The sequence below is a fragment of the Caloenas nicobarica genome, chromosome 4 (genome assembly GCF_036013445.1).
Source record: "Caloenas nicobarica isolate bCalNic1 chromosome 4, bCalNic1.hap1, whole genome shotgun sequence".
Lineage (NCBI taxonomy): Eukaryota > Metazoa > Chordata > Aves > Columbiformes > Columbidae > Caloenas > Caloenas nicobarica.
Genome location: NC_088248.1, coordinates 65,837,257 through 65,861,648, shown reverse-complemented (window position 1 = coordinate 65,861,648; position 24,392 = coordinate 65,837,257). Strand labels below are relative to the sequence as shown.

The following is a 24,392-nucleotide window of genomic DNA, read 5'->3' as shown; positions in this document are numbered from 1 at the left end:
ACTCCAGATTTTGTTTTTCAGAGTCTGGTCCTCTCCACAGCGAGTTTCCTTTGCCCACACCCCACACCACACTCTGCAATCCCCAATTTCTTCTTCAGCCCTCCTAGCGCTCTTCTGGGCGTCTCGTCTGCACTTTATGCAAGGACATGATGTCCTTTCTCTTCTTGGTAGCCTCAGCTCCGTCTATCTTACCACTAATTCCTTTTATTCTTGCTACTGGGTCTCTGAAGTGTAGCTGCTCAGCTGGCTGAAAAATCAGTCACATTCACTGAAGGTTCAAACTGTGAACTCATGGGCCAGACATCCAGAGCTCAGTGTAAGACTGTCCGACCAGTTTGTTTTTATGACACTGTTAAATGGATACTTTCTGTGCTGTTATTTTTTTGGTGGTGTTTTTGATCATTCACGAAGTCTTTTATCGTTCCAGTTCCATCACACATCATTTGATGTTGAATGATAACAACTACAGAGACAGAAGAGGCTCTAAGCAGTATTGTATTTTAATAAAAACTAACAAAGTTTGAGGGCTGAATAAAGCTAGAGAAAAATATAGTTTGAATCTCAAAATGCTTACAATCTGAACTAAACCTGACAGCAGAGTAGAGGTAGTATGTGTGCAGAAAGACAGCCAACAGTTTTATCATAAAAAACTCATATTTACATTCTAAAGTGCCTGTGCTCAAAATTAAACCCCCCAACTTTGAAAAAAAAAAAAAAAGTGTGAAATGCACAATAAGAATATCACTGAAATAAACTGTGAGACTATAAAATGATTAGACACAGGATAGTCATAGTGAAAAGAAAAAAAAAAGACTCCAGCCTTTTATTTTTTAATCATTAGACTAGAAAGCAACTCCTCTGCACTCAGAACAGCATCAAATTTTCATGTGTATAACAAGATGAACAGATAAATGGCTAAATAAAAACTGGTAGTCACTGGAGAGAGGTTATTTCTCATTCTTGTTAGTCTGACTGTAAAGATGATTTTGATCATCAGTGTAAAGAATGACTAAATTCACCAACTTAATAAGTTTTGGTTCACTAAAAGTGTCCTGCCTACCAGGTGCGGTTCCCACCTTGCAAGGTCCCAGTTTGTCACGATATTTTAAGGTCTTCCCCTGCCGACAGCAGCTCTGCACATGCAAGGGCACCACAATTGCTGACTCTCAGGCTTGCCTTGTCTTGTCTGCTGCAAAAAAGTGCATTTATCCCCACTGGGTCAGTAGGAGATTCCCAGAGGGATGAGTGTAAGCTGTGCACACAAGTGGGGAGAAGCGGAGGCTCATCAGTAGGATTGACTGTCATAGGCCATCAAAGATTTGAGCTGCTGTGCTTTCTCTTCTCTCCCATCCAGGGAGTTGAGACACACAGAGGATATAGAAAAGTTTGAAAATAACCTTGAGGGAATGCCCCGAGGAGCTCCCAAAAAAAGGATATAGAGTATAAAGACAAGACCAGAAGGCAACTTCAGCAGAACAAATGTCATGACAATCTGTATCTTAATTACAGTCCCTGCTCACTAGATGATTTGTTTTGAAAGATGAAGCTCCTTCAGATGACCAGTGTTACAAAAATTGTACGAAACAGACCACATCTCACCTGAAATATCAAAGCTGTACTGAAAGCTGCTGAATGAATTTCTAAGGCAAGAAGGAAGCTTAAATTGCAATATCCTTTAATGAAATGCCTTCTATCACACCATGGATAATCTGCTCAGTTCCTGAGATACAGAAGACTATTGCACTCATGAGGAAATAATGTAAATGTGCTTTTTTTGCCTTAAGTCTGTTATTTTTCCATATATTTAAACAAAACTTATGTTGTAAGGAAATCTCCAAGGGAATGATAAAATACTCTATGTATGTATTGTTCACCCAAGCTGAGAAAGTGTTGCAGCTAGTAAAGCAGAAACAAGAGAATGAAGCAATTGTCCATATGCTGCTATTGGTTTATACTTTGCTCAGCCTGAGTCTTTTTCCATATTCCCTTTCTGCATCTACATGGTTCAACCAAAGATTTTAGTTTTCTTCCCTGACTACGAACAAAAAAAATGACTCAAGCACATTTCATGCAAATCTGGCATTTCAGCGGAGAATATGCTTGCATATATTCATGATTTTGTGAAATTTCTAAGATGCAAACATATGAGAATACTTTTAATATAACATTAACACCAAAGCTTTGGAAAAAAGGATCAGCGTTGTATCAGAGGGTGTCAGCTCTTGTTCTCTCCCCTGTTAAACAAGACATCTTTGCTAATTTGATCTTGCTGGTGAAAGAAGGTTTTGCTCAGCCTCTCCTTTGCTTCCAGCGGGCATTGGGAGGTCGGGACAGCAGCACCACCCTGGGATGGCAGGCGGAGGGTCACAAAACAAGGGTGAAGCAGGCACTGGTGTATGAGCCAGGCGATCATTACTGTGGGTACTGTCATGCCTCTCTTGAAGTAGTGCCTAATCATTTCAATTACTTATTCAAAATTATTTAAATGTAGTTCTTAATGCTCTTGATTATTATATTATAATATCAACATGCTAACAATACTATGGTCTTTGCTAGTATACATAAGTTGGGAGCAGATATGTACAATAAAATCACTTGAAGATTTAAAGCAACACCAAGAAATTTGTAATGGATTTATATGAAAGAAAAGATGTCTCTGATAACAGTCTCACTGCATTGGCCGCAAATAAAATATCAATACACTAAAGCAGAAAACTAGCATAAACCAAATCAGTTTTGTGGATGGAGACCTGAGATACTCTTAAATATAGAGCTCTGCTTCTATTCTCTCAGCATCTTCAGCTTCAGTGTCTGAATCTCTGAAAACGATTCATGACCAAAATTCCGATACTGAGGAGTGGGGGATGGGAGGAAGGAAGCCATTTAATTTCATTATCCATCAATAGGGTAATAAATTGTGGAGATGAGAAACGTGTAGTATTTTAAAACATACAATGTGCCTTGTAGACTGCTTGTATAAGATCTTTTCCTAAAAGGTAAGTTAATATAAAAGTATTATTAAAGAAACCAGAAGAAGAAGAAAAACTGTAACACAGGTGATGACAACTCATTTAGGTGAGGATGCACTCTGCAGAATCTAGAAGCAATTCATGGAAGCAAGTCGTTGTAACCTCAAAACAAACATAAGGATGGTCTTTAAGAAAGCCCTCCGGAAGATGAAAAAGCCAAACCAATGCTGTACTCCTTGCTACAGTGATTGGAAAGTGGGAAATGAAGAGCATGGAACTGGCAGACTGATGTATAATATCTACATGGACTTTATATGTTCCCTTTGAGCACACTTCACAGAAAAGCGTATGCTGAGCCCAGGCATCAGTGAACCTGCTGGCATCTCCAGGATGCTGACTGTCACACTCACTGCAGCAATGAGCTTTAGGCAAGGTGATTGCACAGTGGCTTTTTGTTGCCCACTTGTGAAAAGACTTGTACATCCTGATGTGGCAGAGTGTGAATTTGCCTGATTCTCAGTTTCTCTACACTGTTTCCTGTTCCTGTATACTTAGCTGTGAATAGCATGAAGTGTTGATTCCCTCGATGGAAATGCTTGATCTCGATCCAAGAGAGCAGATAGTGAGGAGTATGAAGTTGCAACTAGTAGGAGCAAATCAAACACATATAAATCCACAATTCCCAGTGACTCTGATCCCTAGTGGTATTTTGAGTTTAGAGTTTTAGACTTTTAGAAAAAACAATTTTTCCTGTTTAATTTGCTGGTTGCAGCTAAATGACAGTGAAATATGAAAGGATTCAGGAAAACCTTTAAATCAGTATGTAAAAATTAGAATTCAGATAAAATTGTTTGAAATTCTTTCTAATTGTGTTATAGAAGAGTTAGTAAGAATTAATACATAACTCTTTCTTCTAGATGCATGTTGTAAACTCTTCTGTCTAGATGATATCTACGCTTGTTTGGGTGTCTGTTTTTAAACAAAGAAGCAAGCAATAAGATAACCAACTACAACCACAGAACTTAACTTTTAGTGAAGGACACTAGTTCTTTGGAGATCTATACAGAACAAACAAACACCTAGAATGAGGTCAATTTAGATTATCTTTGGCCATTGGCGTTGTCACCTAACACAAGATAGTTGGCCAAGCTCAATCTACAAAACAGTTCAGATCTTCCCTCTCCCAACATTGACCAGACATCTAAATTTTAAATGATGTAGAGCTTGTGAGATGAGTTTTCCTTGTCTAAAGAAAAAATATTTCACATAAGCACATTCTTTATAACTTTGCAATAATGAGAAGAATGAGGATGAAAGAAAGGACCAAGGATTGACTTCATCTGCTCACTTGAAAATTGTGAGGAACCAAGCAATCCCCTGCTGACTAATGAGGATCCTTCAGCCAGGGGGTATGAAAGGAATGAGGGTGTGGTGGGTGTCTCTTGGTATTTCACCTGAGTGATGGAGACTAGAGTATGCCCACAATAAAAGATTTTATCAGTGCCAGTGACAGGACTGGAGCACCCAATGGAGCATCACACATCTCAGGGTGTTCCCTGTGTCTCTTCCCCAGTACAGGTAGTTTTACTTCATTAGTAATCTAGTCTCTGGTTATTGAAATCACAGCGTGTTTCCAAACCAACTTATTTGCAGTATGTCATCTGGTATATTAAATAACTCTTTCTTTTACTGCTGCCAAACAGAAGTAAAATTAACTTGTTCATGTAGATGTAGAGCTCTGTTCAAAAGTTGAAAGACTTGTTGCCTGCATATTCATATCTATACCTAATTCTTTTTTTTTTATTAGTTTTTTTTTAGGACACAACTGGAATTTAAATACCTTTTGTGCCTAGAATTTGTGAATCACTTTCTTTTTGATCAGTGCTGGTTCATAAGCATTCATCAGGTTTTCCATGCTTTATGGTTTGTATGGTATTTCTTTTTTTTGGTTGTTTTTCATGTGCTTTCTAATTTACTTCTCTTACATAACTCATTGCTCAGTTTCTGAAATTTTTCCTTTGAAATAATGTGGGCTTGCACTTATCTAAAGAACATACTACAAAGATATGAAAGAGACATGGGAAGACAAATTAAGAAAATTCAATGGACAGGCCTCTTGACCTGTCATGATGATTGGTAGTGCTTATGAATAGTGGTCAAATTATGGTTATTTTTTCCCCTTTCAACTACTTCAGACTCTACTACATTTTCTTCTTCATCTGCACATGTTTACCAGCAAGAAAAAGACTACTAGTATGAGCTGAAATCCATGAGGAACTGTGTCCTTTTAGTATGTCCTGGTAAAGCTCAGGCTGGCACTACTCTGCCTGTGACACCTGTGAGAAAAAAAAAACAAAGGGCAAATTCTCCATTTTCAAATAATTCCCAAACCTATTTACTGCTTACATTCTAAATAGACAGTGTTATGAAGGGAACATTTGAAATTAGAGTTTATTCTTTTAGTGTATGATAAGTGAGACTGGGAATGTCAATTTTAAAGAATAGTCTAATCATTTGGACATATTATCTTGTTTCACCAGACTGCTGGACACCTTGAAAGGCTCAACAGCAATGAACAAACAGGAATCTCCTACACCATAGCCCAGCCCAGCAGTGCTGAACAATGAGTGCATCTTGTCTAACTGGTTGCAGCAAGACACCCTTACTCTGCAGTGGATTAGCTAGTAGAGGAAAATATAATGCTTCATTTGTCACCATTTTCCATTACCTTTTGCCCACCCTGAACTGCTGCTGAGTAGCTGTTTGGAGCTGGAATAGCTGCTGGTGCTACTCTCTATTACAAGCAGAACTTGCAGGAATGGAAAACAGTGATGATCACAGCAGCCACACAGTACAGATCCACCAAGCCAGACTGCTTCCAATCATATTGTGCTTCAACCAGAGATTTATATGTATGTTTATATATGTACACATACACACACAAATGGTTTTGGATTAAAAAATGCCCACTGAAATAAAAAGCCCTGGGTATGTAGATCAACCAACTAGTCCAGTATCCTAAAACTGTGCTGGAAGGTTACTGCAATTTCCTTTCCAGACATGTGCTACATCCAGCCTCCTGCCTGAGCAGATGAAAACCAATGGAGCCAAACAATGAAAAGTTGTAAGGGCAATGCAGTTAACACTTGCCCCCTTCAAAAGAGAAAATGTGATTTTATCAGTATGAGGGTTACTTGGGCAGCAGCCGCAGCACCCCAGGGCCAGCGCTGCTCCAAGCCAATACTCTACCTGCAAGAGCATCCTGGGAGAGAGAGCACTGAAGCTACTGCTAGAAGAACAAGCTGAATGAAAATGGGCAGCCTGCTTTGGTGAGGAAGCAGGTGTTTTTATTGAAATATATGAACAGCAACATTCGTGAAAAGAGGGGGTTGAGTTACTCATGGCTAAAATAAGTTTATTCAGCCTTTGATAGGAAAGCTTTTGTCCAACTGGTTATTCGTTGGTATTATACAAGCAGAACTGGAAAGAATGTGTTTAGTCATAACGTCTTGAAACTTGACGTCGGCTAATGCAGAATGCCAGATTCAATCCAACATTTGAGAATGAATAAGGTCATGTGAATTGTTAAAAGCCTTTTTGTGTGTATTGGATACAAGGGTCTATAACAAACACCGCTCATCCAACTTTGAAAGAATTATTTTTTCGTTTAAGAAATGTGGATAAAATATTATTATATCAGGGCTGTGGGGAAATAGTATTTTGTGATGTAGCCATTACCTGTGACCAACAATTTAGCAATATCATTAACTGTTGTGTAATTTGCATGAAAAATTTGCCCAGAATAGTCTTCAGATCATAGCTTGAAACTTAGAGCTTTTCTTTTTAATTTTTTTTATAATTCTGGCTGGACATCTGTGTAAATGCACACATGTACAATAGAGGTGCGAGACACACTGTACAGAATTCATTATTGTGCCATAATAAATAAATCCACTATTTCAGGATTGTGCATGACAAATGTGGAATTTATATACATGGATGTGGTTAATAAAAATGACAAGTTTCATATACACACCAGAACAGTAGTGGTCTTTTGTCCCAGCGGAAACAATACTTCTATTGCTGAAATGATTGCCACATTCAGAGCACACAACACTAACCACATCAGCAAATGCAGAGGCATTGTATGGCATTTCCAAGGGGAACTGGCATAGCATTGATCTCGACACCTGTACATCCATTCATACACACCTGATAATTCTTGTCTGCTTCATTACCACTTCCTTTTATAGCAAACTCCTGGGGCTGCAGGGTAATCTTGAAAAAAACATTCTGTCATGTCACCGGATGTAATAGTAATGAAAACCTGAACACATTTCATATACATCTGTAAATATTGAGGAGGAGTGAAGTTCCTGACTCGCACATCATATATAATACTGCAATTTGAAAATCCACCTACTTAGTCTGATGAATCATTCAATTATTCTTTCTTTGTAGCAAAGACAAAATTTAGTAGGGGCCTCCCTCCATGACTCGGTGACTCACTAAACTTTTTATTTCCCTTTTGCTGCCAATGCACTCATTTAAAAGTGGAAGATCTAATACGGTTTTGTAGGTTATCAGGTGAACACTAACTGGAAGTACTCAGTCACAGTGGTTTTGCTGAGGTCTGCTACCACGAGATATAAGTACCAACTAGCTCATGATTTTCATCTCTGACTGAGATGGTGTGTCAAGTCTCCTCACTGGGCATCACTGCTGGCTCAGCTCCTGAGCCAATTTAAATTGGCATTGTGCTCTTGATGCCAGCCCTGCTAGAGAGATTTACAGCAGCTGAAGGCCTGTCCTGCAGAGTGTTGTTCCAGGTGGCGGTGAGGCAGAAGGCAGAATGTGCTGGGACTCTCCTGTCTAAATAAAGTGTTCACTGGCACGTGGATCATTTGGGATTTTACCGTGGCAAGATGAGAGACGAAAGGTTCCTTGCGTCACAGTTGGGTGATTTGGGCAGTAAGCAGTGAAGTGGGAGAACCATGCTCAGATCTCAAGTCTGCCAGCCTCAAAATAAACATCTTTTCTATAACACTGCGGAGTCCTGAAGCAGATCCTTTATATACTAAGCAATAATCCCAGTTAACCAGCCAGTGAGACCCCCCACACGCTAAAAAACAGGTATTTTGACAAATTTCATTTTGTGAAAACTTTTGGTATTGTGCAAAAGCAAAAAGCAAACCCCAGAACTTGCCCCTAAATGGAGCCAACAACCAGCTACAGATGCCCACACCTTCCCCTGTCTTGGTGCAAGTCAACAAGTGTTGAAGCCAGTGGTGTTACTCTGTACTACAATCAGTGCAAATGGGAAAATTAAGTAAAATCAAAATCGAGTGCTTACTAGTCCTGATCAAGTAATACAGAAGAAAACAAAGTGTCTTGCCCAATTTCACAGTTGGACCAGGGCAATGCAGACACTGTCACAAAAAACTGTAAACAACCACAATGACTTCAATCCAGTCCTTCATTCTCTCCAGACATCTGCCACCTTTCACAGGTTTTTCGGTGAAACATTTTTAAGTCACAGGCTTCTAGCAAAATACAAGTTTTGATTATGAACTTGATTCTCTCATGAATGTTTTGACAGCCTATTTGCATAAAATGTCTCATTATTAAAATGAGGGTGAGAAAAATGCTCATCAATTTGTTTTTCACCAAGAACATTTCTTAAGGCATAGAAACAAAGGTCAACCAGAATTCTGAGTTCTATTTTTAAAATATTCACTGAGAAAGGAAAACGTATGCAAAATACATGGAAATACACTAAAATAGTAGCAGTGTGCTAAAGATACAAAATTTCAGAAATTGCTTGCAACATTTGTGGGAGTTTTAGTTTCAAGCAAAACAACTGTTGCAATGCTTGCTTGAATTTTGTCTTGTACAGGACGTTCATCTACCACCGCATCTCAAATCAGAGAGATTTTGTACAGACTCTCCCTCTTCAGAAAGTCAGATCGTACTTTTTATTGGTTCTTTATTGCAAAATCACAAAGCAGCTCTGGTAGGTGGATGGGATGAAAACTCTCAGTTAAAATATTTGGAGGAATTTTTTTATACCAGACACCAGAAGAGCTATGGCACAGCTTAGTTTGGTTTGGTCTCTGAAACTTGCATCCAGCTTCGTTAAAACAGAAAACTAATTTTTCTATTCAGATCACTGTAAATCAGAGAGGAGTATCCTGAATTTAGCCTAAAAAAGAGTAAAATAGAGGCTCAAGTCCATAATTTTATAATTTCACAGTTGCTGTGTCAACATAAAAAGATAAGTTACCCTGCTGCTTCAGTTAAGTGCCAAATTGTTTGAGGAAAACAAACAGACCTTGATGCTTGACACTTCCTTTGACGTGAATACTATGATTGCCAGCTGTAAGGCAGTAAAAATACCCATTGTTGAAATCTAAGAAGTGCAAAAAGGAGGCACTATCTATCACTGTTCCAATTCAATTCTACTTTTTGTTTTATTTCATCACCTCTCTTCCTTCTTTCAACCTTCATGCATATTCTGCAAGTAAACAAATTATTACTTATTCTCAGCCTTTGGTTATATGACCTTTCCCTGATATTGTTATGTGAAGTGGTACTGGATTACAGCATTTTTGTATTCAGGAGCATTGGGGCTCTGGAGAACTCACAGAATCACAGAATCACAGAATGTTAGGGATTGGAAGGGACCTCGAAAGATCATCTAGTCCAATCCCCCTGCCAGGGCAGGAACACCTAGATGAGGTTACACAGGAAGGCGTCCAGGTGGGTTTTGAATGTCTCCAGAGAAGGAGACTACACAACCTCCCTGGGGAGCCCGTTTCAGTGTTCCTTCACCCTCACTGAGAAGAAGTTTCTTCTCAAATTTAAGTGGAACCTCTTGTGTTCCAGCTTGAACCCATTACCCCTTGTCTTACTGTTGGTTGTCACCGAGAAGAGCCTGGCTCCATCCTCGTGACACCCACCCTTTATATATTTATAAACATGAATAAGGTTGCCCCTCAGTCTCCTCTTCTCCAAGCTAAAGAGCCCCAGCTCCCTCAGCCTTTCCTCATAAGGGAGATGCTCCACTCCCTTAATCATCTTTGTTGCTCTACGCTGGACTCTCTCCAGCAGTTCCCTGTCCTTCTTGAACTGAGGGGCCCAGAACTGGACACAATATTCCAGATCATAGTAAAAAACTACATTGTAGTATGAGATAAAAACAAGAAAAGGGTAGTGTGAGAAGGATATGAGGTTACTGAATGGCTGAGTGCAGAAACAAAACACTTGAAAAAAAAAAAAAAAAAAAAAAACCAAAAACATTTTCAGAGCTAAATTCCACCCTTAGAATTTTCAGAAGTTTTGAATAAACAGAACCATGTAATCAGATAGATGATAAAATTATTCTGCCAAAAGAAAGCAGCCCTTCCTTCAAATGGAATTCACTCACCTATGAATGATGTGGTATCTCTGCAAATAATCCAGGGAAAGTGCCAGCTCACAAATGTACAGCTTAACAGTTCCTTCATTAAAGTGGACATTCTGCTGCAAATGGTAACGCAGATCACCTCCAAGTAACAGATCAACCACCATGAACATGTCTTCTTCATCTTGAAAGGAATACCTGGAAGAAAGAGTTACAGCTGAGATTGCAGGGTTGGTGACACAGCCACAGCCATGCCCTGGGGTCACTCTCTGTAAGCAGATGTGCTCATGGCAACCCCGTGATTTGCTCAGAAGGAATACACTGATTTCTCACTGCTGTGGCTCAATCCCAAGACCAGACTTTGACTGTCGTGGGACTCTCTGCATGTTCAAGGCAAGCAGAGCTTGAACTATTGCTGTGCTACTATCATGATTCTTTTAACTGTAGTTTAACACCTGAATGCTACTAAAACAGGATTTAAAAGAGCTTTCAGGTTTTTACATTTTTAAATAACCATATATTTGTTCAGTTGACAAAGTGGCTTGCTAAATAGCAGTGATAAAATGGGAGGCTTTGAAACACACTTTTTGTTCACACACATACAGCTGTAGCTCAGAGCCTATGGAAAGTATCTTGGAAGGATTGAGAGCTGCTGTCCTGGGGATATTTTCCAGATTCAGTAAATAAATGCAATGTTCTATTAGCTGAGCATTTTCTATAGCTTGCAGTGTAGCTCCAAATTCAATAAGAAATAAAACTGTAATTTTGCTGCCTGACAATACATATTTTTTCAGCCTCCAACTTATATCTTATAAATTATAGTTTTCACAGTTACTGACTTAATTCTTCTGGACTCTTTCCCAGAACTGCCTGTTGAATACTCTGAGGACCAAACTCTGATCTGATTTAAATTCTGTAAATCCAAAGGTGTAGCCAGCCAATGTATAGTGTATATATAGTGTCTGGGCAAGCAGGAATTTCCATGTGTTTCAAATTACCTTGGCTACACTACCATTGCTCTGTTTTTTTCTGATCTGAATAAACTGACAGAAACTCTGGTTTTAATTTCTGTATGCAACTATCTAAGATACAGTATTTTAGAACTCCCAGATGGGGAATGGTGAATACCTTATTTCTAATATGAAGTCACTCCTCTCTTAGAAGTTGTTTTAGAATTAATTTTGATGTGAAGTTATATTAGCTTATACCAGTTGTGGATATGAACCATTGAGAGGTCATCTGCAATGATAGTGCCTCTTCCATCACTTTTCCTCCCATGAGGTGTGTGATATATGATGGCTGCAGATGTGATTCAATGCTCCTGAAGAGTAAAATACACGCTGAAGAACTGAAATAGAATGGGTTTGCAGAAAATCTGTGCCCACCCTTCCCCCGAAGGCAGAAAAGTCTATATTAGATTATTTTAATTGACAGTTATGTACAGTTTCACTTTCATTCCCAGGCTTGCATTTTCTGAAATGAGGCACTGCTTAGGGCTTGCCACAGACAGTTCGTTTTGAATTTAAATGCTTTCTATTCTTTCCGAACGCAGTTCTGAGAAGCGAGTGTCTCTAGGTATTCTGCTCTTCTGTTGCATTGCTGTATGCCTGCCAAATGCCAGGAGGGGAAAGCCATTTTATTTGCATTAAGCTTACTTCTCAATAAGTCAAATCTCTGAAGCAAAAATAGTAAAATAGGTGGCACATGGTGTCCGCTCACCTCCAGAGATTCAGAATTTCATAATTCACACATTAAAAAAAAGAAGGCTTCAATTATATTCAAATTACTCTGAATGTTTTGCATTACTGAGCCTGGAGCAATTCCAAAAGGAAAGCTTAAACATTTAGTTGCATTTAAGGTTTTTTTTTCTTTTTTGATACTGTTGTTATTTTAAATTAAGTAGTTGTAGTGTTGAGCAGATGTAATAAGAGATGTTATTTTTTCCTTTAGTTACTGCTAAAGCAAACTATAGATTTTGTCTGGGTCCTTTTTATATTAAAAAAAATTTCCAAAATTAAAGGTTACAGATCAAAAACTCTACTTAAGTCTATAAGTGAAATTTTGTATCTAATCTGGGACTAAAGGCCTCATATGTAATCTTACAATTGCATGTCAATAAAAATGGTTCTGATGTAACTCTGGTCTTGAGAAGGAAAATGAGTCATTTCTTCAGTGATTCAGCCACCATGAGGCAGAGGGTAAAGGCAGGGTAAAGAGTGACTGTGGTGACCTGGCTTTTAAATTCAATGGCTATTCCTGTTTCTGGAAAACTAATGAGTGTTTCAAAGTGTACGCATGACTGTTTAGTCTACATAAAAGAGCCATCGGAACAATTCAGAAATAAACATGAAAACTTGCCCACATCCAGGCGAATGATAATACTTGAGGGAACTAGGTTTTCACCCCATGCGTGTATCTGTTCTGATGATGTCAGGTTTCTTGTTCTTGTGAGCAAGCTTTTGGTGCATCTGTGAATCATGGATATTTAAAAGAAACATCAAAAAGTCGAACTGGAAAGAGCTAGCACTCTATCCAATTTCATTATCTCAAGAAATAATACTCTTTGCATAGAAGTGCATGTCTGCAGTCAGGTAGGGAGGTTTGCATGTTATTTCTGCTCACACACTGTAACAACATAAAAGCAACTGCACTAGGTCAGACTAGACATCTATCTGGCTTGGAACTCACCACAAAGCAGACAGGGAGGAGCAAAGAACAGTATGGAGGTATATAAAGCTTTCCTTCAGGACTCAACTGACCTCCACTCATTCACTGCTCCAGGACTTTCTAGGACTCCATTTGGCATCTCTGGGAATCCAGGCTGGGATGATGAAAGATGGATTTTATCCTGGGACCTGTCATACCTATTAGTGAATGATTGGTCTCCTGCTACTACCTTGCCTCTAAGATAAACAAATGAAGGTAAGTGCAATCCCTACAAATGGAAGTACAAAGCTTTCAGGAATGACTCTACTCCTAGAATAAAATGTTTTGAACCCAAACAGACAAAAAAAACTGTCAGAGCTACAGACATTCAGAAGTATGGCTAATGTTTGCCTTGCTGAATCTGTCATGAGCTGTGAGTGGGGCAGAGGCCAGGTTTTTTTAGACATTGAAGCTAGAATGATGCACACTGAGACACAACTCTTGAAGAGGTCTGTATAACGTCTCTAATGTTCTCCTCTTTCACTTAGAGTCAGATTTTTCTTTCATTTCTATTCATATACACCTGTGGAAACTCTGCTGATCATGTCAGAAGCGTTGTGTATACTGGTGTAATTAAGATATGAGCTGTATAGGTCCAGTTTGAAATAATACATGCTGTGGATTGGTGTGTTCGGTATATCAGCAGAGTTTTTCACCCACTCTAAATTATAATGCACCTGACACACATCTTTATGCTAACCATAGACATATAGGCATGGACAATGGTGTTTTCCCTTCACAGTCAAACCAGTTGGGTCAAACCCGTGTGGATGGCATTTCTCCAACTATCTGGATCAGACCACAGTGTGATTAAAGGTGCTATAAACAAAACCATTCCATGAGTCTTTTCTGGAGGGTAAATGAGTTTGTCCCAGTGAAATTATGTGCCTATGACCTAGAGGGGAGCTTGGACACGGCAAATAGCAGACCATCTCTGAAGCTGATGACCACTCCACTAAGCAGCTCCTGCAGCTACAATTTTTTAAGCTACTGAATGCAGAGCAGGACTTGCTGCAAGTCCTGCTGTGCATCTATGTACCAAATGCTGTTGCTCCTGTTCTATGTTAAGAACTCATAGGACGTGGTGCATCAGCTCCTGACCTGTGTCATTTGTCATTGTCACAAGCAGTCGTGTCCTCTGTCTCTCTCCCTCATACAAATCCAGTATTATTTCTTTACACAAGAAATTAAGTATTCCCTTTCAGCTTCTTGCTTTTTCAATATTTCAAGAAATAAGTGGGTTTGATTTATTGGTCTAAGAATTGAAATTGACAGCAAGTGAAATATTGGCCACGTGAAAAATGAAATATTGTTGCGGGTTGGGGAGGGGTGGTGGCAAATCAGCCCAGTGGAGATTAGTTTTTTGAATAAGCATTGTGATTTTACTTTTGTAATCTTCTTATCTGCTCAAAGGCAAATGACATACAAAAGAGCTGATTGGTTTTTGAAGTAAAATCAGAAGTGTTTGGGGATTTTTATGTTAACCAGGTAACTGAGAAATATCTGCTGAATTTATCATAGCATTGTGACTGATATTGAATACTAATAATACATTACTAAGTTACTGTAAAGATAAAATTTTAATCTTCCTTGAAATGAAAGAGTAGATCCCTTGGAAAAAATTTTTTGTTTCTTTTCTTTGTTTGGGTTTTTTTTAATAGTGTCATGAACCAGTTGTAGGAAAACTGTTCTAGTTACAGAGCTAGTCTCTGCTTTCTCTTGCTTGGAAAAAGGTTTTAATGCATTAGAATCAGCTTTCTCCAAATTAAGATAAAATAATAATGCCTCTAGTAACAATGAATTGGATTTTTTTAATCTTCAGACTGGAAGATAAACTACCATTGAACAAAATCCTCCATGGAAACAAATTTAAACAAAGGACTTTCTGAATATGTTATAGTTTATTTCCATATTTATAGCTGTATGTTTGTTTCAATAATATATTTTTTGTTTGTATTTTTATCATATTTTTATTTATTATCTGTATCTCTGTCTATTCACAAAAGCAGTTACGGATGAATTTAAAGATATTTTTTTCCCATTTTCATTCCTTCATCTTAGTTAACTAGGGTCATTTTTCGTTGAAATCCTGCCAGGTAAGGCACCCACTATCCAAAGTTCTGGATTTGTATGTATTACCTGGGGGAAAGGACATCATGATGGATATTTTATATATGACTTCAAGAGTAAAAACACATCACAAAATTTTCATCATTAGGCCCAGACTGACATTCATAAATCTAAGGTAAGCAGTTAAAGGAAGATTCACACAGTTTAGATATTCAGATAATGCCTCTGCTCTGTACTGAATATGATAAATGATTAAGCCTTGGTAGCTCCTACTTATAAAATTAAAGAAGGTTCTTTTCCAGTTTTCCCCTGGTAGCATTAAAGGGAGGAAGTAATTTTTTTAGTGACATGAAGCCACTATTGCCAGATTTTTCCAGTGTAGATGTCCCAGAACAGGGAACTGTAGCAGTGTATTGGTTCTTACATTTGCAGTCAAAACAAGGAATGCTAAGGGCTTGGGAAGAACTGGCCTTCTGTCTCAGTGCTTTGTGGGTTCCCTCTGGGAGCCCTTCTCAATTCTGTTGCAGAGCTGCTCAACGTTGGCCTGGATGAGCAACACCTTGAGGAACTTTTCAAACACCGACAGATCCCAACAGGGAAAACTTCCACAAGCAAGTTCAGCTTGTCCAAGAAAGAGTAGGCAGGTAATGGTCTGGCGCTCTTTAACTGGTCTGACTGGTGTCCTCCAGAGAAATCCTATGGCTGCATCTGGACTGCCTAGTGCAATCTCAGGCAGGTGTCTGAGCTAGATCCAAGAAAACCGTCTCACCTAGGTCCAAGGTTGGTTGTGGCACTGCGATGTTGCCCGTTTTGTGAAAGCAGAATTTAACAACTCTGGCAGTATGAGGCTGGTCCAGTTAGTCTAGTCTGGCTTCCTGAACCCGAGCTAGCAACCCTGAGCAGTGTTGTGCGAATGTACCAGTTTCTCTGAGAAGCTTCACCTATGGTGCTTCACTGGTGCTGCAGTCCTGAATGTTCAGACAGGGTTCAAATTACCCACGTTAACACTAACCCTGTTGGTCAATGAGAATTTCCTCTCTGTAGGAAACATTGTTCAAAAGTGGACTTTAAACCTCACAAAGCAGTGAAAATGCCAGAGTCCTTACCCCCAAACCAGGCTCTCATGGCTTGAAGCTCTGACATTTCCAGGGATCTCCAGGTCTCCTAGAGTCTTTGTCTCGCAACAAAATTTCCAAAAGCAGTAGACTGTCAGTCCTACAGTAATCTCCTACAAAACTATGCCAGTAAGGTGTGAAACCCAAAGGCTGAGGGACCCTTTTTGGAACATGCAGCAAAGGTGAAAACTAGGACCTTTACTAAAGGACAAGCTTTTGAAGGAAGACTCGCTTTCTGCTGGAAAACCAATGTGAAATATTGTGTTACCACAGCTGATTCTACTTGGCTTTCATATAAATGGAATAACTTTTTACCAGCAAAATATGTACTGACTTACTCTGGTTTTACATTAGGTATAGTTGTGCATGATCAGTTTGTAGTCTGTATGTAACTTATGACAAGCAGTATGTATTAGGTATCAGAGAAATATAAGCAGGACTTTCTTGAATAGATAGTAAAAAAGAAATTGCAGAATCAGTAAAAATTCACTGCTTTAGCCTCTAAATCTAAGGAATTTTCTGCTTGGAATTAGTAAAAAAGTACATTAAAAGCTAACAAAATTATTAACGCTTATATGCTATAGATTATACTATATAGAAATGTTCAATTGCCAAAGAAAAATTAAACCTGTATGCCACTAAAATGTAACATAGTGTACAGTACTTAAAATTAAAAGATATTACCAATGAATTTATGAGGTTATAGGTAACTTCCATCATCATCACGGACAGGTAAGGCATATCCTGCAATTAAGGAGATTCTGCAATAAAATCCCTGTGTACATAGTTACTGATCCTGCTATCACTATTTCTTGATATACTTGCCTTGCTTTGGTTTTTTAATAGTCCAATTTATGTAACTATGTTACAGAATACTCATCCTCTGTAAAGCAGCAACAAGTTCACCTAAGACTTGTTGTATTGAAAAAGAACATATCACTTAAAGGCTTGGATAATTTGGCATTTGCCAAAGAAATGTATGCTGAACAGCTAGGCAGAGAACAAAAATATAGGTCCAAAACTCCCTGGTATAGGTATGGTAGAATAAAATATAGGTATAGTATAGGTTTGTGTAGGTATAGGATATAGTATAGTAATAGTATAGTAATAGTATAGTAATAGTATAGTATAGATGCTGAAAATAGCAAATTCATTCATACATCGAGTTGTTACATACTGTCCTATGCTGAAAAGGTACGCTGAAAACTATTATACCCGCTGTGACTGGGAACAGCAAATATTTATCTTTGAATTACGTATTTTATAACATGAGATGTTCAAGCTAATCAAAGTAACGTCAAGTTTGTGTGTTCTGTCAGCCAAGGACAAGCCTCCAGAGACAAACCCCCAAGATTTATGAACTTTGTAAACACAAGTATGCAAGTGTTATGAAGGAATGTTGGAAATGTTCCTTTGTAATGTCTGTTTGGCTTACATATCTATAGATTTCTCTTGTCCTTTTAAAAAATTGATAAGCATTAGTTATTGGGATTTGCAATTTGTGCTTGCAAATATTTAGTAGAAGTCTAGTGTTGCAAAGAAATGGAAATACATTTATTACCGAACTCAGAAAGATGAGAGCCATTTCTCCAAATGCTGTTAAGAACAGAGGATGCTTAATTCCTTTATTTCTGTATAAATATATAAAAATATCTTTCAATATTATGTAAAAAACCCAACTTTTGAGAAGAGGAAAACTTCTCTATAAAGAATTAAGTTATTTATGCTTATTTGAAATACCTTCTCAAATTCTGCTTAGCTCTGATGTGAGCAAAGGACAAAGGAGAGTTAAGAATAATGACTAAATAAAAAATAGCCTAAAAGGAATTTGAAAGATGTCAAGAATTTCTCTCTCAAGAAAGGTAATAAAAGACATGTTACAGACATATATATTCACATATATTCATATTACCAACACTCATTAATATTAGATCTCAAGCAGCTAAGGCTTGTCAATTAGAGACAGTTTAGTATTCATTCACACGTGGAAGAAAAGTCTTTCTCTTCCTCCAGGAGGTTGAGGAGAGAAGGCCACAAACCCTCTCTGATCTGAAATACAACTGCTCTTTATTTCCATGTACACTGCCACAGCATTTGGCTCAGCTTATCATGAGCTACACAGCCATGCAACAGACAGACAGCAGAGAACAGTAATGAAATAAACTTATAAAAGCAAAATACAAAACAAATAACTGCTGTCTGTTATTTTACTATGCACTTGCTTTCACCTCATGAAATAAACTTTGTTAATGTATTTTATATGTGTAAACTACAAATTATTGGTCAATGCTGTGTTCAAGTTATTTGTGAGTTCTGATCATTTGAGATGGTTTGCCTTACAGTGGTTTCCCTTTTACTTCTTTGTCTGGCTTTAATTAACCAATGCTTTGCTCCCTCTAAAGGTAGCTTCTTTATTTCTGCCTTTGATTTCACATATTCTAGTGGAGACTGAGGTTATTTGAGATGTGGATTATGGCAATAACTTTGGATATTTTGCTGGTGTCTTCATGGTATCTTTCTGGTATGGTAGAGATACCATGTGGTTAAATGTTGGTGGTTATCTACTGGATTAAAAAGAGTTCTTACTGTTCAGTCTGTTTTCTGTTCCTCTAGACTGGGAGTGAAGAGCTTAGAGCCAGGGTTTGTATATGGCCCACAGTCATGTGAGAGATACGTCTTTTACATTGTCATTGAGTAGCGTTCACAGAACATTAAGACTTCCACAGAACAAATTAAGGTGGGAGGGCCCTCTGTAGGTCAACGAGTCCAACCTCCTCCTTGAAGTAGGGCTAATTTCAAACTTAGGTCTGGTTGCCCAGAGTCTTGTCCAGGTCAGTTTTGAAAATCTCGAAGAATGGAAATTCCACAGTATCTCCAAGAAGCCTGTTTCAACCACTCTTTGAGTTTTGAAGAGATTTTTCCTTAAATCCAGTTGGGATTTCTCTTGCTGCACCATGTCACTCTTGTCACTCGTTTTTTCAGTGCATATCTCTCAAAAGAGCTTTTCACCATCCATAGATATTGCCATCTTTATGTCGTCACCACCATACCCTTGGGTAGTGGAAGACTGTGATTAGTTCGCTTCCTGAGCTCAGCAGCGTCATGTCCCAGCTCTGCTCTCTAAAACAGGAACAATCATACTTCTCCAAAACTTAATAATCTTGTAGGCAAAGGTTGGATGAACTTATTCCAAGAAAGACCACTGCAGGAGGTAACTTTTGAGACGGTGAGTGACATTAGTTGAAACCTTCACAAACATTTGTGTGAGGTCTAGAAAATTTCAGACAAATAAGATGAAGTTTTGGTCCACTATGGATAATTGAAAGTAGAAAAACATTTTTATTCCCATATATTAGGTGATCCATTTTTCCAAGTGGTCCATCTCTAAAAGTTCTTTTTGATAATTTGTTTTTCAGGAGAAAATTAATTACTTTTCTGGCTCATTTGCTCATATACTTGCAGACTTAATGGCACAGTCTCATGATGGAGCCTGTGTTTTCTCAAATATTATTAAACCAATGATAAAGTAAGACTTGCAAATTAATGCAAAATATGCTCATATCTCAGTCTATTTGTTCAGGTTGTTTTAGCAGACTTGGGTGCAATATCATCAAAGCTCATTTTAATTGTTCCATTATCATAGAAAGTACAACAGCTTTCACCAAGTTCACTCAGTTTCAATCTGTGAGTCCAAAGTCAACTTCATTCTTCATCATATTTTTCCCAAGTGTTTTATCTTTCATATATATTTTGTTGAGGGGTTTGTAGAAAAGTCTCTACTGTCTCCTGTTGTGTGTAAAGCCTTCTTTACAGTAGGTACACCACAATTAAGCAAGAGGTCTATTCTGGTTGACTGAATAAGAACATATATAGAAGGCACTCGGGATTTGCTGATATTCTCATCTGAATACAGTGTCTAAAATCCATTCATCTGTGTTGGAGATGTGCTGTGACTGGCTATACTTGTACTTATCAAATGTTCACCAAATTCTGCATTATAATTTTGTGCTATGATCATTGCCAATTTATATCACTTGATATGCATGTGACACTACAGCAGTAGCAATTATCTGTGTAGTGCCAACTAGTCTACCTTGTCCCCTGCTGGTCTCGAACACATCCAAACAAAGTAATAGACAGCGTAGGTGAAGAAATAAGAGAAACGACTCACACAAACAAGTGCCCCGCTACCAATACAGGAAACGACTCACCAAGAAAGGTAGTATCTTGGGAAAGATGTGGACAAAAAAAAAAAAAAATTCACTGGAAACAGTGGAGTGACAACATGGACCAAATTTGAGATGCAAGTCCACAGCTCAGTCTTCAACTTGCAAAGCCTGGCATATTTGTAATGTATGGTCTATCCCAATGATTAGCAAATCAAGCAAAAGCAGCAGAAAGATGGCATGGATGAGCAAGGAGAAGCTGAGTGAACTCAAAGAGAAAAAATAAGTGTACAAGGGGTGGAAGTGGGGGCAGATGACCCAGGAGGAACACAGAGTTGCTATCCAGTCTTGCAGGGACAGGGTTAGGAAAGCCAAGACTGACTTGTAGTTGAGTCTGGCAAGGGATGTGAAGGACAGCGAGAAAGGATTCAACAAGTCAGCAAAAGGAAGAGTAGGGAAAATATGGACCCATTGCTGAATGGGGCAGGAGAACTGGTGACAGATGGCATGGAAAAGGCCAAGGTGCTCAGTGCCTCCTTCACCTCAATCTCCACTGGTAAGACCAGACTTCAGGAATCCCAGGCCCCAGAATGAAAACTTGGAGCAAGAAAGACTCTGTGTGAAGGAAGACTGGGTTAGGGAGCACTTAAACAAACTGGACATGTATAAATCCATGGGCCCTGATAGATTGCACCCATGAATGCTGTGGGAGTTGGCTGATTTCATTTCAAGGCTGCTGCCAAACATCTTTGGAAGTCTATGGCAGGTGGCTGAAGACTGGCAAAAGGCAAATGTCACTCCTATGCTCAAGAAGGGCAAGAAGGAAGATCTGGGGAACTACAGGCTGGTCAGCCTCACCTCAATCCCTAGGAAGGTGAGGAAGCAACTAATCTTAGAAATCATTTCCAAATACATGAAGGACAAGAATGTAATTGGGAGTAGTCAGCACAGACATACAAAGGGAGAATCTCCTGAAGTTCCACAAGGTGAAATTTGCACCTGAGAAGGAACAAACCCATGCACCAGTACATGCTGGGGCTGGCTGACTGGAAAGCAGCTTTGCAGAAAAGGATCATGAGTTCCTGATGAACACCAGTTTGACCATAAGCCAGCAATGTGCCCCTGCAGCAAAGTATGCCAACTGCATCCTGAGCTTCATTAGGAGTAGTGTTGCCAGCAGGCCAAGTGAGGTGATTCTTCCTCTCTTCTCAGCACTGGTGAGTCCACATCTGGAGTACTGCATCCAGTTCTGGGCTTCCCAGTAACAAGAATTAGTCCAGTGTAGGGCCACAAAGATGAATAAAGGACTGGAGCATTTTTCATATGAGAAGAGGCTGGGAGAGCTGGGACTGTTCAGTCTAGAGAAGTCTCAGGGGGACTCTCATCAATGTGTATAAATACCTGATGGGCAGGAAGAAAGAAGAGGGAGACAGACTCTTCTCAGTGGTGCCCAGTGACAGGGCAAGAGGCAATGGGCACAAATTAAAATGCATTGATTCCATGTGAACACAAGGAAACACTTCTGCACCGTGAGGATCATCAGACATTGGAACAGGTTGCTCAGAGAGGCTGTGGAGTCTTCATTTGGGGAGACAGTAAAATCCCAATTGGGCAACCTGCTTTAAGTGACTTTGCTTGAGCTGGGGGTTTGAATGAGATGAACTGAAAAAATCACTTCAAAGTTAAACAGTTCTGTGACTCTGTGATCTTTCCATTACAGCAGCTAATTGATTGGTGCTCTGAACTGGTGTTATGTACAATAAAAAGAGTGTTGAAAACCAAATTTTGAACAGATATTTGTCTCACGGAGATGTTCCTCCATTTCCTTTCACTCTTTCTCACAACCTCAGTATTTGAGGTTCACAATAATTCATTTAGTGTAAGATGAAAAAAAAAATTACCAACCGTTCTAAATAGAGATAAGCACTAATTACTAAACGAGGATTTCAACTAGACCAAATAAACTAAAATTTCATAGTATTTAACAATAAGGTTTTTCTGGGGCAACAGCAGTTATTGGAAAAAGGCTGTTGTAGGTCTGCACTCACACTTTGGTGGAACACAAAATTCAGCAGTCAAACTTGTTATAGATGACAACAAATGGTCTCCAAATCCCTTCTGGTTTTGAGTTCAAACACTGTTCTGTTTTAGAGACAATTTTAGAAGAGTTTTTTTTCAGGTTTATGAAGCAAAAAAACATCAAAGTTGCAGCACTCACCATTAAGCCTCAAGCATAACAAAATTTAACCTTCAACACATAAAAATCTTTACTGAATGAAAAACAAATGAACACATTTTAGAGTTAAGAATAAGTCTTTGGTGAATATAACCTTCAGTGATTGTGTACATGTATCTGTGTGTGAGGTGCTCTCAATGGGTTGAGAGGCTTAAAATAGTGTTTTTCTTTGTTATTTATTTAGACATGTTTTGAACCTTTTCCTCTAAACTACGTGAAAACCATCATGTTTCCTTGTATGTGACCTAGAAAAAGCAGGTCAAGCTTACCTTGCACATGTGCACCTTCTGCAGCTAATTGTCTTGCTGGAATTTGACAGATTTCAAATTACACTATTCCCTCTGTCTGATTTTGCTGTAGACTAAAATCCCTTTGCTAACTGCAATGAATGGTTCATCTCCTTTGTTTTTGTCAGAAATATCCAAACACTTTTCAGCCAGTTTTCTACAGAATGTCAACCACTCTGATACTATTCCTGGTGAACAAAAGCAGCCACTCAAAAGGTTTCAGCCAAGCAGCTCCTCCTATTTTCTGTAAATTAATTAGTTAATTTAAAACTGCAGTGCTGAAGCATAATGCTTTCAATCACATATAGATGCCTACTAACATTTTGAGTGAAACTATTTTTTGTGAACATTTCTAAAATGTAAATTAAACAAGCTGGACTGAAACCCTGCTCACTCTGTGAATCTTTACTAGCTCCTTTCGGGCTTACCTTCTTAATTGGCATACAAGTTATTTTGCAAGCTTTTCGGGCGTAAAAGATGGAAAAAAATCTGAATACTAATGTGAGGAACATAGTGCATAGCAAATCAAGCTTATTGTCTCACTGTCATTTTAACTGAGGATAGAAAGCTGTTTTCAGTTTCAACTCAAAGCTCATTTTTTCCCTACAAAAATTTCCATATAATAATAGATTTCCATATAATAATAGAATAATATAATGGTTTGGGTTGTAAGAGACCTTAAAGATAATCTACTTCCAACCTTCCTGCTATGAGCAGGGACACGTTGCTCTAGACCAGGTTGCCCAAAGCCTCATCCAGTCTGGCCTTGAACACTTCAGTGAGAGGGCACCTGAAACTTCTCTGAGAAACTGGTTCCAAGACCCCACCAACCACATGGTGAATAATTTCTTCCTCATATCTAATCTATATCTACCTTCTTTCAGTTTAAAGTCACTACCCCTTGTCCTATCACTATATGCTCTTGTAAAAAGTCCCTCTCCAGCTTTCTTGTAGGTCCCCTTTAGGTCCTGGAAGGCTGCTATAAGATCTCCCGGAGCCTTCTCCAAGCTGAACAACCCCAACTCCCTCAGCCTGGCTTCATAGGAGAGCTGTTCCAGCCCTCTGATCTTCTTGATGGCCCTCCTCTGGACTCACTCCAACAAGTCCATGTCATTCTTATGTTGGGGCCTCAGAGCTGAATGCAATACTCCAGAAGGAACATAAGATAGGAGTGTTATTTAAGTGATTCTGCAAGCAGCATGAGCATACATGAAACAACCTTTTATTTTTACTGTTATTTCTCACTCGTACACCAAATCTAAAGAAACCTTGGAAAACATAGAAACAAAGAGGGTTTGGGTTGCTTTCTAGAGCATTATTCCTAAATCCAACTGGACAAGAACTCAACAACTTACTAGTAGTGAGATTTGTAGACCTAGTTTTGCCCTGACTACCTTCAGGTGCATTATTAAAGTGCTTCGAGTTAGAAGAGTATTTTCTG

The 24,392-nt window shown here is 38.7% G+C and overlaps 1 protein-coding gene across 2 annotated transcripts in view; it reads right to left on the bottom strand.

Annotated features, from left to right (window-relative positions):
- Positions 1 to 24,392, bottom strand: part of STK32B (serine/threonine kinase 32B) — a 169,569-nt gene that overhangs the window by 67,827 nt on the left and 77,350 nt on the right. For both annotated transcript variants that reach the window (XM_065634054.1, XM_065634055.1), the window contains one exon: positions 10,396 to 10,569. In XM_065634054.1, the coding sequence (XP_065490126.1) occupies positions 10,396 to 10,569 (174 nt within the window). The remainder of the gene's footprint in view (positions 1 to 10,395; positions 10,570 to 24,392) is intronic.